At 42.3% G+C, this 13230-nt stretch overlaps 1 protein-coding gene across 3 annotated transcripts in view; it reads right to left on the bottom strand.

Annotated features, from left to right (window-relative positions):
* mast4 (microtubule associated serine/threonine kinase family member 4) overlaps nt 1-7639 on the bottom strand; it is a 106986-nt gene extending 99347 nt beyond the window's left edge. For all 3 annotated transcript variants that reach the window (XM_084572604.1, XM_084572606.1, XM_084572605.1), the window contains exon 1: nt 7182-7639. In XM_084572604.1, the coding sequence (XP_084428730.1) occupies nt 7182-7415 (234 nt within the window). In that variant the 5' untranslated portion in view covers nt 7416-7639. The remainder of the gene's footprint in view (nt 1-7181) is intronic.
* Nucleotides 7640-13230: the final 5591 nt, after the last annotated feature.

Raw genomic sequence — 13230 nt, 5'->3', positions numbered from 1 at the left:
CTTTGAGATTTTCCTGGCTGTCTTTACTCTACTCTGCGCAGGGTAGTACATTTGCGAACAGGGACTGAATTGTAGTAAAGACGTTATCGATAAAACAGAGCTCTGCTTTGAGGGTCTGGTATAGCCTCAAACTAGACGATCCGTTGCATAATATGAACAAAGTAGTTCTGTTTAATTTGCCTGAGGGGTAATTTTATAACAGAATAAAAACGATCTATGGTCTAAGACTTTTCCTTTAAAGTCACGCAAGACATTACACAGCAATTAGCCACAACATTATGACCACTGACAGGAGAAGTAATGCTCTGCTGGGAAACTTTTGGACCTGGGGCGTTCATTGGTGTAAGAAACCTTTAGCAGCGTTGACGTCATTGATGTGAGTTGAAGTAAGCATTAATTGAAGTAATGGCAGAATGCATACCAATCAGCCATAACATTATGACCACTGACCACAGGAGAAGAAAAATGACATTTAAACCATCTCGTGACAATTCAATGTTCTGCTGGGAAACTTTTGGACCAAGCATTCATTGGTGTGGATGTTACCTAGACGTGTAGCACCCACCTAGACCAGACCAGACACCCCCCACCCCATAGCAATGACACTCCTTGATGTTCAGCAGCCATCCCCAGCAGGATGCAGCTCAAAGAAACAACTCAAAAAACGTGAAGAACAGCACAAGGTGTTGACCTGGCCTCCAAATTCACTAGATCCCAAACTGATCAAGTATCTGTGGGATGATCCACCGACGCTCAACCTCAAAGGCCCCCCCACTAACAACATTCTGTTGCCAGACACCACAGGACACCCTCAGAAGGCCCATGTCCATTCTCTGATGACTGTTTTGGAGGCACAAGGGAGACCTACACAATATTAGGATCAGAGTATATAGAAACAATACACATTTTTGCACTTTAACTTTCGGATTAAACCTGGATCTAGTAACTATTCCAACGACATAGAGCGGAGGAGTGTGGCTTCATAAATAATCTGTGCACGTCTGATGCAAACCCTGACCTCACAGCCTGAGCTTCACATCATTCACATTTAAAAAAAAAAAAACACAAGAAAAGGTATCAGTGACTAATCTAACCATTCCATTTCTTGATTAACTGTTTGGTGACAAAACTGTGAAGCTTCTTAAAACCCAAGCTCATATCAAATAGAAAACTTGTGCATGTGGAGCCTAGACCTACACACTACTGTACGTGTTAAGAATCTACTGAAACACACCAGTGTATGGACGACATAATCATAAATATCTGTTATCAGTCAGTTTATTCAGACTAAACTTCAAAGGTGTTTGTCCTCTACAGCAATCCAACGTTATCTGCTTTGCTTTTAGGGAAGTCTTTTTTTTATTTTTTTATTTGGCCTCAGTACTTGTAAATCATGTTGTAAATGATGCAACTGCTCCACACAGAACATGATTCAGTCTTTTAAAACACACACACACACACACACGGCCAAACATGGGGTTGAATGAGACAGTTGACGGCAGCTTTCTCTGCTGGGAGACTCACTTAGAAAGCCTGATTCTAACTGGAAATGCATTTGTTCCAGGAAGTCTTTATGTGTTGTACGCAATAGCAAACACCAGGCACTGAGCAACAATGAGAAATAACTGTAATAGTCTAAATACTGACGCTGTTCTCTCGTTTTAAAGCTCTTTTCTGTTGAGATGTTCGGACATGGCGAACATGCTACGCTGCTTTTGGCCTGCTTCAGTTCTTATTCATTTTCTGTGACCGCTTGTCCTCTGGTCTTTGAGTTTTGTTGAATTTCTGCTTAAATTTAATTTTAAATTTCCTCCGATCCAGTAACATGCTGTATCCGCATGCCTCTGGAGTAAAGTGGCACTTTTATTTATAAACCCAAAAACCTTTTTTTTAGTTTCTGAGATATATTATTCTATTTTGGGCTTTTCCCAATGAGAATGAATGTTTTTTCCATTTTTTTTTAATTTCCGGTAAAAAAAAAAAAAATATAGATTTCTGCATTTTACACCAAGGGAGATGAGAAGTAGGTCATACAGATTTTCACACTTGTGAAAAAGTAATTTATGAATGTTTAACAGGTCTTAAAAAGCATAGATAACAAAAATAAAAATGTCTGACAGCGATTTAAATGTGTTGCATGTCCTTAATCATTGATTCATTCATCTTCTGTAACCGCTTGTCCTGTGAAGGGTTGCAAGGGGGCGTGGGGGGGCTGGAGCCTATCCCAGCTGTCATTGGGCGAGAGGCGGGGTACACCCTGGACAGGTCTCCAGTCTATTTCAGGGCTAACACAGAGAGACAGACAACCATTCACACTCACACCTACGGCCAATTTAGAATCACCAGTGAACCTAACCAGCATGTCTTTGGACGGTGGGAGGAAGCTGGAGAACCTGGAGAGAACCCACACAGACACAGGGAGAACATGCAAACTCCACACAGAAAGGCCCCAGTCAGCCTGGATTAGAACCGAGAACCTTCTTGCTGTGAGGTATCAGTGCTAACCACCACACCAGTGGGGATTAGATAGTCGTGCAACCAATCAGGGCAACGAAGACGTTCTTAACAAACATTAAGTTCTTAAACGCTGTTAACTGTTCGTCTTTTAAAGTTATTTAAAGGTCGGATTTTTCATTATTTGGGAGGATAACCGAGGATAGATGATACACACATTAAAGGCACAACATTATGACCACTGACTGACCGGACAAGTGATTAACCCTGACCAGCTTGTGACAATACAATGTGGAGCCGTTACAAATCACAGATATCTTCGCTGTCCAGACACACTGCTTCCCAAAGTACACAGTCTGTCAGCGTGTTAATCACCGTGTTCCTTGTCTTTATATGTCCTGTGCTGCTTTTACATCCCCTCCTAATCATAAAGCCCTTTGTTCCACGCTTGTTCTCATGTCTCCTTGGGACTCCACTTGCTTCGTGCCCACCATTTTCTATTCAGTCTTGTTGCATGAGTGTTTTCCTGCAGAGGACACTTGAAACCAGTGCTCCCCCCTTTGACATGTGACGTGGGTTAGATCGTTTTGTCGTAGCTCACTGCTGAACAACGCAAATATTATTCTTAGATGTGCTTTTATTTATTTCTTGATAGGGGCTGCAGATGTTTTTGTAGTAGTTACTTCATAATTGAGTGGATTATCTTCAACACACAGAGGGAGAACCAACATAAACTGAATGGCTTCCTCAGGGGCAGCGTTGGATGTGTCATGCAGCTCCAGTGAAAGAAAAAAAAAAAACACAGTTACACTCAAAGTGTAGCTGTGTAGTTTCTTTTAAAACAGAGACTCGGTTAAAGCAGCTGCACAGAGCTCCTCTTGAAAATCTGGACAACTGTAGCTTCAGTGTGTAGCCGTCCGCCCTGTGACTTTTCTGCTGCTGCTGTTTTTGTTGTTTTCGCCTCCAGCTGTTAGCGGTGATGAAACTCACTAAAAATTCACCTGCACACTACAAACAGCTAGCTGATGAGCAACGTGGATGGTTTAGCAGCTACACAGCCTCCAGGAAACGCAAACAGAGCGAAACCAGAGTCAATACTGGACTCACACCGATCAGGCATAACATTATGACCACCTTCCTAATGTTGTGTAGGTCTCCCTTGCGCCTCCAAAACAGTTGTGACTCGTCAGAGAATGGACATGGTCCTTCTGAGGGTGTCCTGTGGTGTCTGGCAACACAATGTTGTTAGTGGGGGGGTCTTTGAGGGGAGGGGCCTCTGTGGATCATCCCACAGATACTTGATCAGTTTGGGATTGAGTGAATTTGGAGGCCAGGTCAACACCTTGTGCTGTTCTTCATGTTTTTTGGGGTTTTTTTTTTTTAGTTGTTCCTGAACTGTTTCTCTCTGCTGCTGCCATCAAGGAGTGTCATTGCTATGGGGTGGGGGTGCCTGGTCTGGTCTAGGTGGGTGCTACATGTCTAAGTAACATCCACATGAATGAATGCCAGGTCCAAATGTTTCCCAGCAGAACACTGAATTGTCACAAGACAGTCGATGTTATTTACGCCTCCTGTCAGTGGTTTTAATGTTGTGGCTGATCGGTGTATGTGTACAGTGAAACGTAGGAGCAGCTACTTTGAGCTTATTTGAAACTAACTGGATGCATACTTGCAGTGAGCCTGAGCCACAATCTCGTTAGAGATCTGAACTGTATGTTTTTTCATTTTAATCCGCCGCTGTTGTCTTGTGCGTTAAAGAAAGGATTACGCGTGGGATAATCTGGTCCTGGCCGTAGATAATGTTCTCTGTCGCTGCCCACAGCTCTGGATAAGATTTATACGTCTGGAACGGACAGAGATGTAGATGCATTTTTTTTTTCTCCAAACACAAGAATCACATTATGGGAAAAAACACCACACATAGCGTCCAGCTCCTTGAAACACTAAGTCTAAGGACAGTGAGCGGTAACTGAGCCGGTCAGAGTTGGAGCTGGGGACGTCATGCGAGTTCTCAGAAGACTTTCCTTCTTTAACGCCACGGCGGCAAGTCAAAAAGGTCAGACTCCCCTGATTAACGTTCGCCGGCAGGTCATCGGACCTGCTTTGTGGCGTTTGAGCCGGGGGACGTGTCCGTTCAGTTCCGGAAAACAGGTCGGATTACGGCTCATCTTCTTTAAGCCTGGCACAAGAGAGAAGGGGGGTCACCGGTTTTAAATGAACTTGAAACTGACTTCGGAAAAGGTCGCAGGGTTCGCGCTGCTCTGGCTCAAAATGAGAACTTGGATTGGTTTCAAATTTCACTAATTTAACAACTAAAATAGAAATTAAACCACACCAGCTATCCGAAAGCATCACATCCGAGTCAAATAAACACATTTTAATGTCTCTCATTCAGAGAAAATGAAATCAGAAACCAGTCCATAGCCTTCGTCTCTGACATCTCGGCTCTATTAAGGTAATGGGGCGTCAAACTATTCATCCGGACAAATTAGTTGAGCGCCACCGACGGCAAACATGACACCACCTCTCGGGGGGAAAGAGTGTGCGTTATGTGCGTTATGCTCCCCCTTAAAAACAAGTGAGCGACTGTTTATGACATTAGATACCATCCTATATTTAGTTTACACCCACAGCAGCAGCATCCTCACCCTAAATGCATCTGCACCCTGTCTGCAGGCCTGGTTACCTCCCGCCTCCCTCCCCCTGGCTTTCGCAGATCGCGTACGAGAGACATTATGAGGCAAAGACAAAGCGTTGCACAAGTTCCAGCGTTTCACCATTTGCTCACATTAGACGTGACACAGGGGTGAGAGTCGGCCACGCCTGTCGCCCGAAGTCTTTGTTGCGCGATGCTGTTTTGAAAAGCATTAAGGGTCAGGCTGGTGAATGACGTCTTCGAACACACCCTCGCGCCCATCGGGTTGCGTTGTACTCATCAGATCCAGTCCAACCAGTCTGCACAAACGCCTCCGAGTCAAGTGTTTTACGAGTTAAATGGCTGAGGCATGGATTTTTTATTTTTTTTGTCTTCCTCATTTTCTCCATCTGTTTCCTGAATAAACACCACAATAACTGCACGATTGAGAATTTAGTTTGCGGACTCTAGTATATTCCAGCACTGGAGCCAAAGCCAAAAACCAAAAAAAAACCCTCTAGTAATACTTTCAATCTGAAGGTATTTCCTGTATCCTTGAAGATCGAACAGTGTCTGGATGTGTTTAGTGATTATGATCCCTTACATGCTATCAGAGATTTCATCTTAAAGGGGAACTACTGTTTTTTTACACCCTGAACCTTATTTCTGGCATAAAATATGATCGTTTACTCACCCATATAACTTTGGTGTCATTTGTATTCCTTTGGGAGATAATTAGATCTGCATATATCCATATAGTGGGAGTGAATGGGGCAACGAAACGCAGCATCTAAATAACGCAGTATCTGCCGCGAAACTCGTTAATTTCACCAATATTTTGTTATGATACGCTAGTGCTATTCCCCATTGAGTCCAGAGTTAGCGGTTAACATCATCCAGGGTCTGTAGATTGACCTACAGACCCTGGATGATGTCTTCTGATGATGTCTTCTGACCTGGATGATTTAGCAAATTACAGGTAAACAAGCCTACCGTCGCAGGTGCGCACAGCGCTCAGAGATTACATCATCCAGGTCAGATGACATCATCCGGATGATGATTAAAGGTAACTCCGGACTCAACGGGGAATAGCACTAGCATATCATGACAAAATATTGGTGAAATGAACGAGCTTCACGGCAGATAATGCGTTATTTAGAGGCTGCGTTTCGGTGCCCCAGTCACTCCCACTATGTGGATATACGCGGATCTAAATATCTCCTGAAGGAATACAAATTACACAAAAGTTATATGGGTGAGTAAACGGTAAAAGAAACAGTAGTTCCCCTGTGTTTACACGGATGCTAAATGAGATGATCACTGTTGTCCCCAAAATATCTAATCACAAAATGGGAACAAGCATGAACAGGAATATTTGGATTTATTCCAACCAGAGAGAAACAATCAGATTAAGTGTTTACACGGTTACTAGGAGCTGATGTGCTTGCATGAAGACATCCTTTTCTGCCCATATAAACGTGCACAGGATTTTGTTTTAAAACTGTGCTGCTTTGTACATTTTTTTAATTATTATTTTTGGTTAATGCTGCAGAAGCTGAGCAAGAACCTCCAGCATGCCCCTCTTCCTTTAGATAAGGAAAAAAGAGGCGAGACATCCGAGACTCTCAGTCCAAACAGAAGGACGCACCATGAGACCTCTGACCTGTAAATGGAGAATGAATTACACCTCCACATGAAGAAGTGAAGATATCAACTCCAGCTAAGGAGCTAACGCAGGTGGTTTGTTTGCAAATATTTTGACAGCGGGATCAGAATTAATGAGTTTACCGCTTTCCACCAGTGTTTGCTGGCTGCAGGTATCAAAAGGGATCAGTGACGCTTAACTCAGTGTTGGCAAGCTTCCTATCCTCGCCGTGGGTGGTGGCTTTTAATTAGTTTCCCGATTATTCCCTTTGATTAATCGATTAAATTAAAGGGTGTATGTAAATGGTCTGAAAATAAATAAAAACTAATGTATGATGAAGCAAATTAAAACAAATCTTTATATTTGAGAAGCTGGAAATAACTGCAGCCTCTCCCTAATTGCATATTAATTAATCGACTAATCAGCTGCGTATTCTTCACGGTTTACCTTGTCGTCTTCCTCGTCATCTTCATCCTCCAGTGTCTCCTTGTCCGTCTCATTTCCAGCGTCTTCGGCGTCGTTCACGCTCTCAAACTCCAAGCTGTTTCCATCGTCTTCACCTAAATAAACTTTAATATCCAGGGCGGCCGTGGTGTCTTCTCCCTCGGACAAGGTGTGTGAACCGGACGACGACGACGAACTTTGCCCGCTCCCAGACGCCAGAAACTGTCCCGGCTCCATTTTTCGTATTTCAAATCAACTTTTATCTGATCAAAACAGAGCTGTTAATTAACCTGTCAGCGCACCTGTCCGCTCCATGTCCACTTCTGCGCGCTTCAGAGGACACTACTTCTCCTTTTCTTTCCCCTCCGAGTTAAAAAAACAAAACAAAAAAACACAAAGTCCCGACTCCTGACTCAAGTAATCGATTAAAATATTATTTATCGACTAAAGTCACCGCCGGGTGGAGGGCTCAGGTTATAAGTGGCCTCTCCTGTGGTTTAGTGTCTCCGGACTCTCCTGCTGCAGCGGTGAGTCCATGCTGCTGTCACTATGCCTTCATAACAAGCACAGCCTGCAGCAGCCACGACATGCAAAGCCCCGCCCACACCGTGTAAGGACGAACCAATCAGAGCGCAGAACGTCTTTTTTTTTTTTTTTTTTACTATCTTTAGACAAGTCTCAGCGTGAGAAGATGAATTGTTTATTTATAATTATTACCCATGTAGACGCCTGTACTTTTATTTATTTTTTTAGTTTCTTTTCATTTGTTTATTTCTCTTCCTCCTTAGAAACGTACGATCACGCATGCGCAGAACAACAAATGACTACAAACGTATCTCCTCTGATAAAATGTGGAAACTCATATTAATTATTAAACCTATCTGATGGACAGATACACGATGCAAATACGTTTTATTTAAATACATATAGAGAGTGTGGTTTATAGTATTGGCTTTATACACATATCAGCCACAACATTATGACCACTGGCAGGAGCACTGAATGACATCGAGCATCTTGTGACAATTCAGTGTTCTGCTGGGAAACTTTTGGACCTGGCATTCATTGGTGTGGATGTTACTTAGACATGTAGCACCCACCTAGACCAGACCCGGCACACCCACCCCATAGCAATGAAACTCCTTGATGGCAGGATGCAGCCTGACACAGGCACACACACACACACAAAACAGTTTAGGAACAACTAAAAATAAAAAAACATGAAGAACAGCACAAGGTGTTGACCTGGCCTCCAAATTCACAAGATCCCAAACTGATCAAGTGTCTGTGGGATGATCCTCAGAGGCCCACCCCCACTAACATCCTGTTGCCAGACTCCACGGGACGTCCTCAGAAGGCCCATGTCCATTCTCTGATGAGTCGCAACTGTTTTGGAGACCTACACCATATTAGGAAGGTGGTCATAATGTTATGCCTGATCGGTGTATGAGCCAGCTTTCTGAACTGGACAGCAGACAGCGCCCTCTGTCCTCATGAAGAGCGTCAGAGGAGGGATCAGCATCTTGTGGGTGAGCAAACTTTCACACGCAAGATTTAAAGTTTATATCAAGAATATGAACTCAGGAGGACGTCAGGTATCTTCTGGAGTCAAACATGTCCGCTGTGGAAACCTGAAAAGAAGGCAGACTAGAAAAAAAAAAGAAGAAAAGGGGATATATTTGCTTATCTGAATCTGTAAAGTAATTGGTAACTACAGCCATATCTCTCTTGTACCTAATACCTTTGTTTTTGTATTTCACTCTGAATTAGTGAGAGTACAAAGTAACTTGAAGTGTGCATTTTAAAGAAAAGCACATAAAAAAGCACAAATAAATATAATTCCTACTCTCAGACTAAAGTTCTGCATAGACCTTGTTTTGTGTTTTTTCTGAGATGCCCTTGAGTAAAAGTCCTGGCCTCTCCTTGGAAGCGGCCCAGAGACCCGCGCACCCAGTCCAGGAGTGGACGTGTAGCATTTCATGAATGTGTGTGGGAGGAAACCGAGTACAGGTGCAGGAATAACATCGCGATAAAATGTCTGGCAGGTTTGAGATGTATAAGCCGGTGCCTGCAGACACTTGACCCACGGCAAACTGGAGCTGCTGTCTGAGCTGGATCGTTGGTGCAAATTTCCAAGAGCGGTAACAGAAGTGAGTTCAGTGACACGCCTTTCTGTGAAAGTGTTTGTCTTAACTTGAAAGTGTTGAAAGTCTAGGTCTGCACACTGTGTTATTGTCCCTGGGGGCAGCTGCAGGCTCACTATACTATACAGACCGCTAGAGGGCGCACCTGCACAAACATCTCCAACCAGAGTAAATAAATATAAACATAAATTAAACCTAGATGGTAATTTAGTCACATCTTATAAAGACAGAGTAAAGAGGGGTCATTTCTATATTTAAATTATATATTTTAAACCTAAAAAGAGTTTTTTGGTCAGAAATCCAGTTGAGAAAAGCTCATTATTTACCCTGAGCTTTGCCTGTCAGGCTCCATACAGTTCCCCCTCTACCTAATCTCAGTTTTAATTTACTGTTTATAGTCTTCTAAAAACGAAACCATGGTTAAAAAATAATACATTAAAGTATAGTTGTATGGACGTGCTTTCTAAATGAGGACCACAAAATCTGATTTAAATTAATAAAGTAATAAAAAGCCATTTAATGAAAGTATTTATAGAATGTGAAATTTATATTTATATTTTAATTTACCCCATTCATGAATTTTCTATTTTATTTTATTTTTTTAAATATTTTAATAAATTTTTATTTTTTATGAATTTCTGTGTAAATGACAATGAAAGATTTTTTTTCTTGCTTATGTATTTATTTCTTAATTGAAATTTTCTGATTTCATTTTCTCTTTATGTCTTATTTTTCCTTTAATATTATTACTTTTTTTAAAAAAAATTTAAATCAAAAGAAAAAATATTTAAATTTAAATTAAAATCTAGAAATTAATAAATAAGAGATACAGCAAAGGTAAAAACGGGCGAGGCAAATTGAAGTTGAAATATCAATATATACATTTAATAATATCTGAATTTATAAATTTAATATTACTTTTGGTGCATTTAATGGCATATTAACATATGTACTTACTCATCTTTTTATTTTTATTTTTTTTATTTTTTGACACTTTCTGTCCTCCGTAATTTGTCAGCAATACACAACACACAGTGGCTAAAAACCCTGCTTCATACACAAACATACACACATCCACATGATTAAATTCACTTAAATAGCCAGCAGCAGAGCCTGCCTGCCCTCAGGCCTGATGCTGCTGAGCCTCATGTCCTCATGCAGTGATCCCTCTGCCTTCCTGTATAATCCTCGTCCTCTGCGTGAAGCCACGGTGCGCTGAGCTCCAGGGTAAACACACTTGAGAGTGCTGAGCCTTTACACCCGGTCAGCTCCTGATCTGCTGTTGACAGTCTGACGTGTCAACGGCAGACACTAGTGTTGACATTCAGACAGATCCGGTGTAAATTGCCTGCCTGCGTGTCCGCTCGCCGCAACACAGCTGCCAGAGTGACTGCAATTCACCAGCCCCCGTGAATCAGCATCTGCGCTCCACTTCAGTCCTTTAACACGTAAACAAGAGGACACTTGAAAGGTGGCGGCGGTTGACAGGTCTCCAAGGGTTCTCTGTGGCTGAGAAGAAAGCGTCCACGCTCTGCTTCAGACTAAAATATCTCAACACCTGTTGGTTGGACTGATGTGAGCTTTGGTTGGGAGAGGAGGGCTCCACCTTGGTCACCTTCTTCTGATCCTTTCTACTAATCTTTAAAAGTGTCCCGGAGCCTGTCCCAGCTGCCACTGAGGTGAGAGGCGGGGTACACCCTGGACAGATACGGTCAATTACAACATGCAACATGCAGCTTTTATAATTTAGATTTATTTATTCTAATGCATAAGGACAGAACAGCTGCTCTTGAACGTTACAGACCTGCACCTCATCTCTGATGTTTAAATTTTTAAAAGCTTCTTTATGGTTTTAAATGCTCACTTTGCTGCTTTTTATGCCCTTTAGCTTTGATTACAGCACACATTCTCTGTGGCATTGTTTCAATAAGCTTCTCCCATGTCACCAGATTTATTTCCACCCAGTGTTGCGTTACTTTTTCACGAGGATCTTCTCCAGCACTTCCCAAAGATTCTCAATGGGGTTAAGGTCTGGACTCTGTGGTGGCCAATCCATGTGTGAATATGATGTCTCATGCTCCCTGAACCACTCTTTCACAATCTGAGCCCCATGAATCCTGGCATTGTCATCTTGGAATATGATCCATTGATGGAATAACCTGGTCATTCAGTATATTCAGGTAGTCAGCTGACCTCATTCTTTGGACACATAATGTTGCTGAACCTAGACCTGAGCAACTGCAGCAACCCCAGATCATAGCACTGCCCCCACAGGCTTGTACAGTAGACACTAGGCATGATGGGTGCATCACTTCATCTGCCTCTCTTCTTACCCTGATGCCCCCATCACTCTGGAACAGGGTAAATCTGGACTCATCAGACCACATGACCTTCTTCCATTGCTCCAGAGTCCAATCTTTATGCTCCAAACTGAAGCCTTTTTTCCAGTCCACCTCACTGATTAGTGGTTTTCTTAAGGCTACACAGCTGTTCAGTCCCAATCCCTTGAGTTCCCTTCACATTTTACGTGTGGAAATGCTCTTACTTTCACTATTAAGCATAGCCCTGAGTTCTAATGTTGTTTATCTTCCATTTGATTTCAAAGATGATGGTTCCCCACTATCCTTCCAGTTTTTAATAATGCGTTGGACAGTTCTTAACCCAGTTTTAGTAGTTTCTACAATCTCCTTAGATGTTTTCTCTGCTTGATGCATGCCAATGATTTGACTTCTCAAACATCTTTTCCACAAACACAGGATGTGTCTTTAGACATGGTTGTTTAAGAAATGAGAAGCTACTCATTGCATCAGTTGAAGTTAAATAACTTGTTTCCAGCTGAAAGATAATCACCCATGCAGTAATTATCCAACAGGAGGCTCCTACCTATTTGCTCAGTTAAAGCCTGCACGTCCCATTGAGGTCACTCAGGTCTGCAGACCACTGCCTGCCCAGAGGTCCCTAGGACTAGACTAAATCACAGGGGGAGGTTGTTCTTTCTCAGCTGCAGACCCTAAACTCTGGAACAGTTTACCTCTACATATTTAATTCCTTCTCAAAACTCACTCTTACTCATTGATTCAGTTTGAGAGCTGCTCTTTTTATTGTGTTTCAATGTAGGACTCTTCTTTTCACCTATTTGTACGTTTCATATATTTTTACACGCCTTGACTACTCTGTTCAGTGCTTTTGGTCAACATCTGTTGTTTTTAAACACGCTGACATTGACATAACTTGGTGAAAATATTCTTTAACCCCGTCTTCTGAATCATAAAAGCTGATTTGAATGCTTATCTTGAACCCATCCTGTGCTGCTGACTTGGGGCCCGTCTCTCCTGATGCTTCATGCGGTTTAGTTCAGACACAGTCTCTCCACAGGAGGGTACTGTTTGCTGACGCTGACAGGAGGACCTGCTGATCTACGACGAAAAGGCAACACTGCAAAAGGCAATTTTGATTCATCCCTTCATGTACAAGCACAGAAACGTTGACATTTTGAAGAGTGAAGCGTTGAAACCTTTCAGCAAAAGACTCGGAAAACGGTCCGAAGCATATTTGCAAAGCGTCTCTGATCTAATAGGGGATTTACAAAATGATTTCCGTGCACATAATAATGAGAATTCAGGCTTTTAAAAATGTGCACGGTGTGCACAGATTCACCCTCCTGCAAAGCCTGCATTAGTTGTTTGAATACAAAGAAGGATTCAGGTGTTAACATCGATTAAACCGTGAGGAGGATTGTTGAGATTTTTATTTTTTCTTCGTCCAAATAACTCGTGCAGCCGTCTTCCTTCACCTAAAACACCGTGACCCTGAAATGAGGCCTTGAAATCCTGGAAAATAAACTAGGTCTCAAAACGTTAATCCTCTGAGTCACTGAGCATTTCACGACTTAACAAACAAACAGCGGT

The sequence above is a fragment of the Chelon labrosus genome (genome assembly GCF_963514085.1).
Source record: "Chelon labrosus genome assembly, chromosome: 22".
NCBI lineage: Eukaryota > Metazoa > Chordata > Actinopteri > Mugiliformes > Mugilidae > Chelon > Chelon labrosus.
Note: the sequence above shows the minus strand (reverse complement) of the source record. Positions and strands in the feature narration are given on the sequence as shown.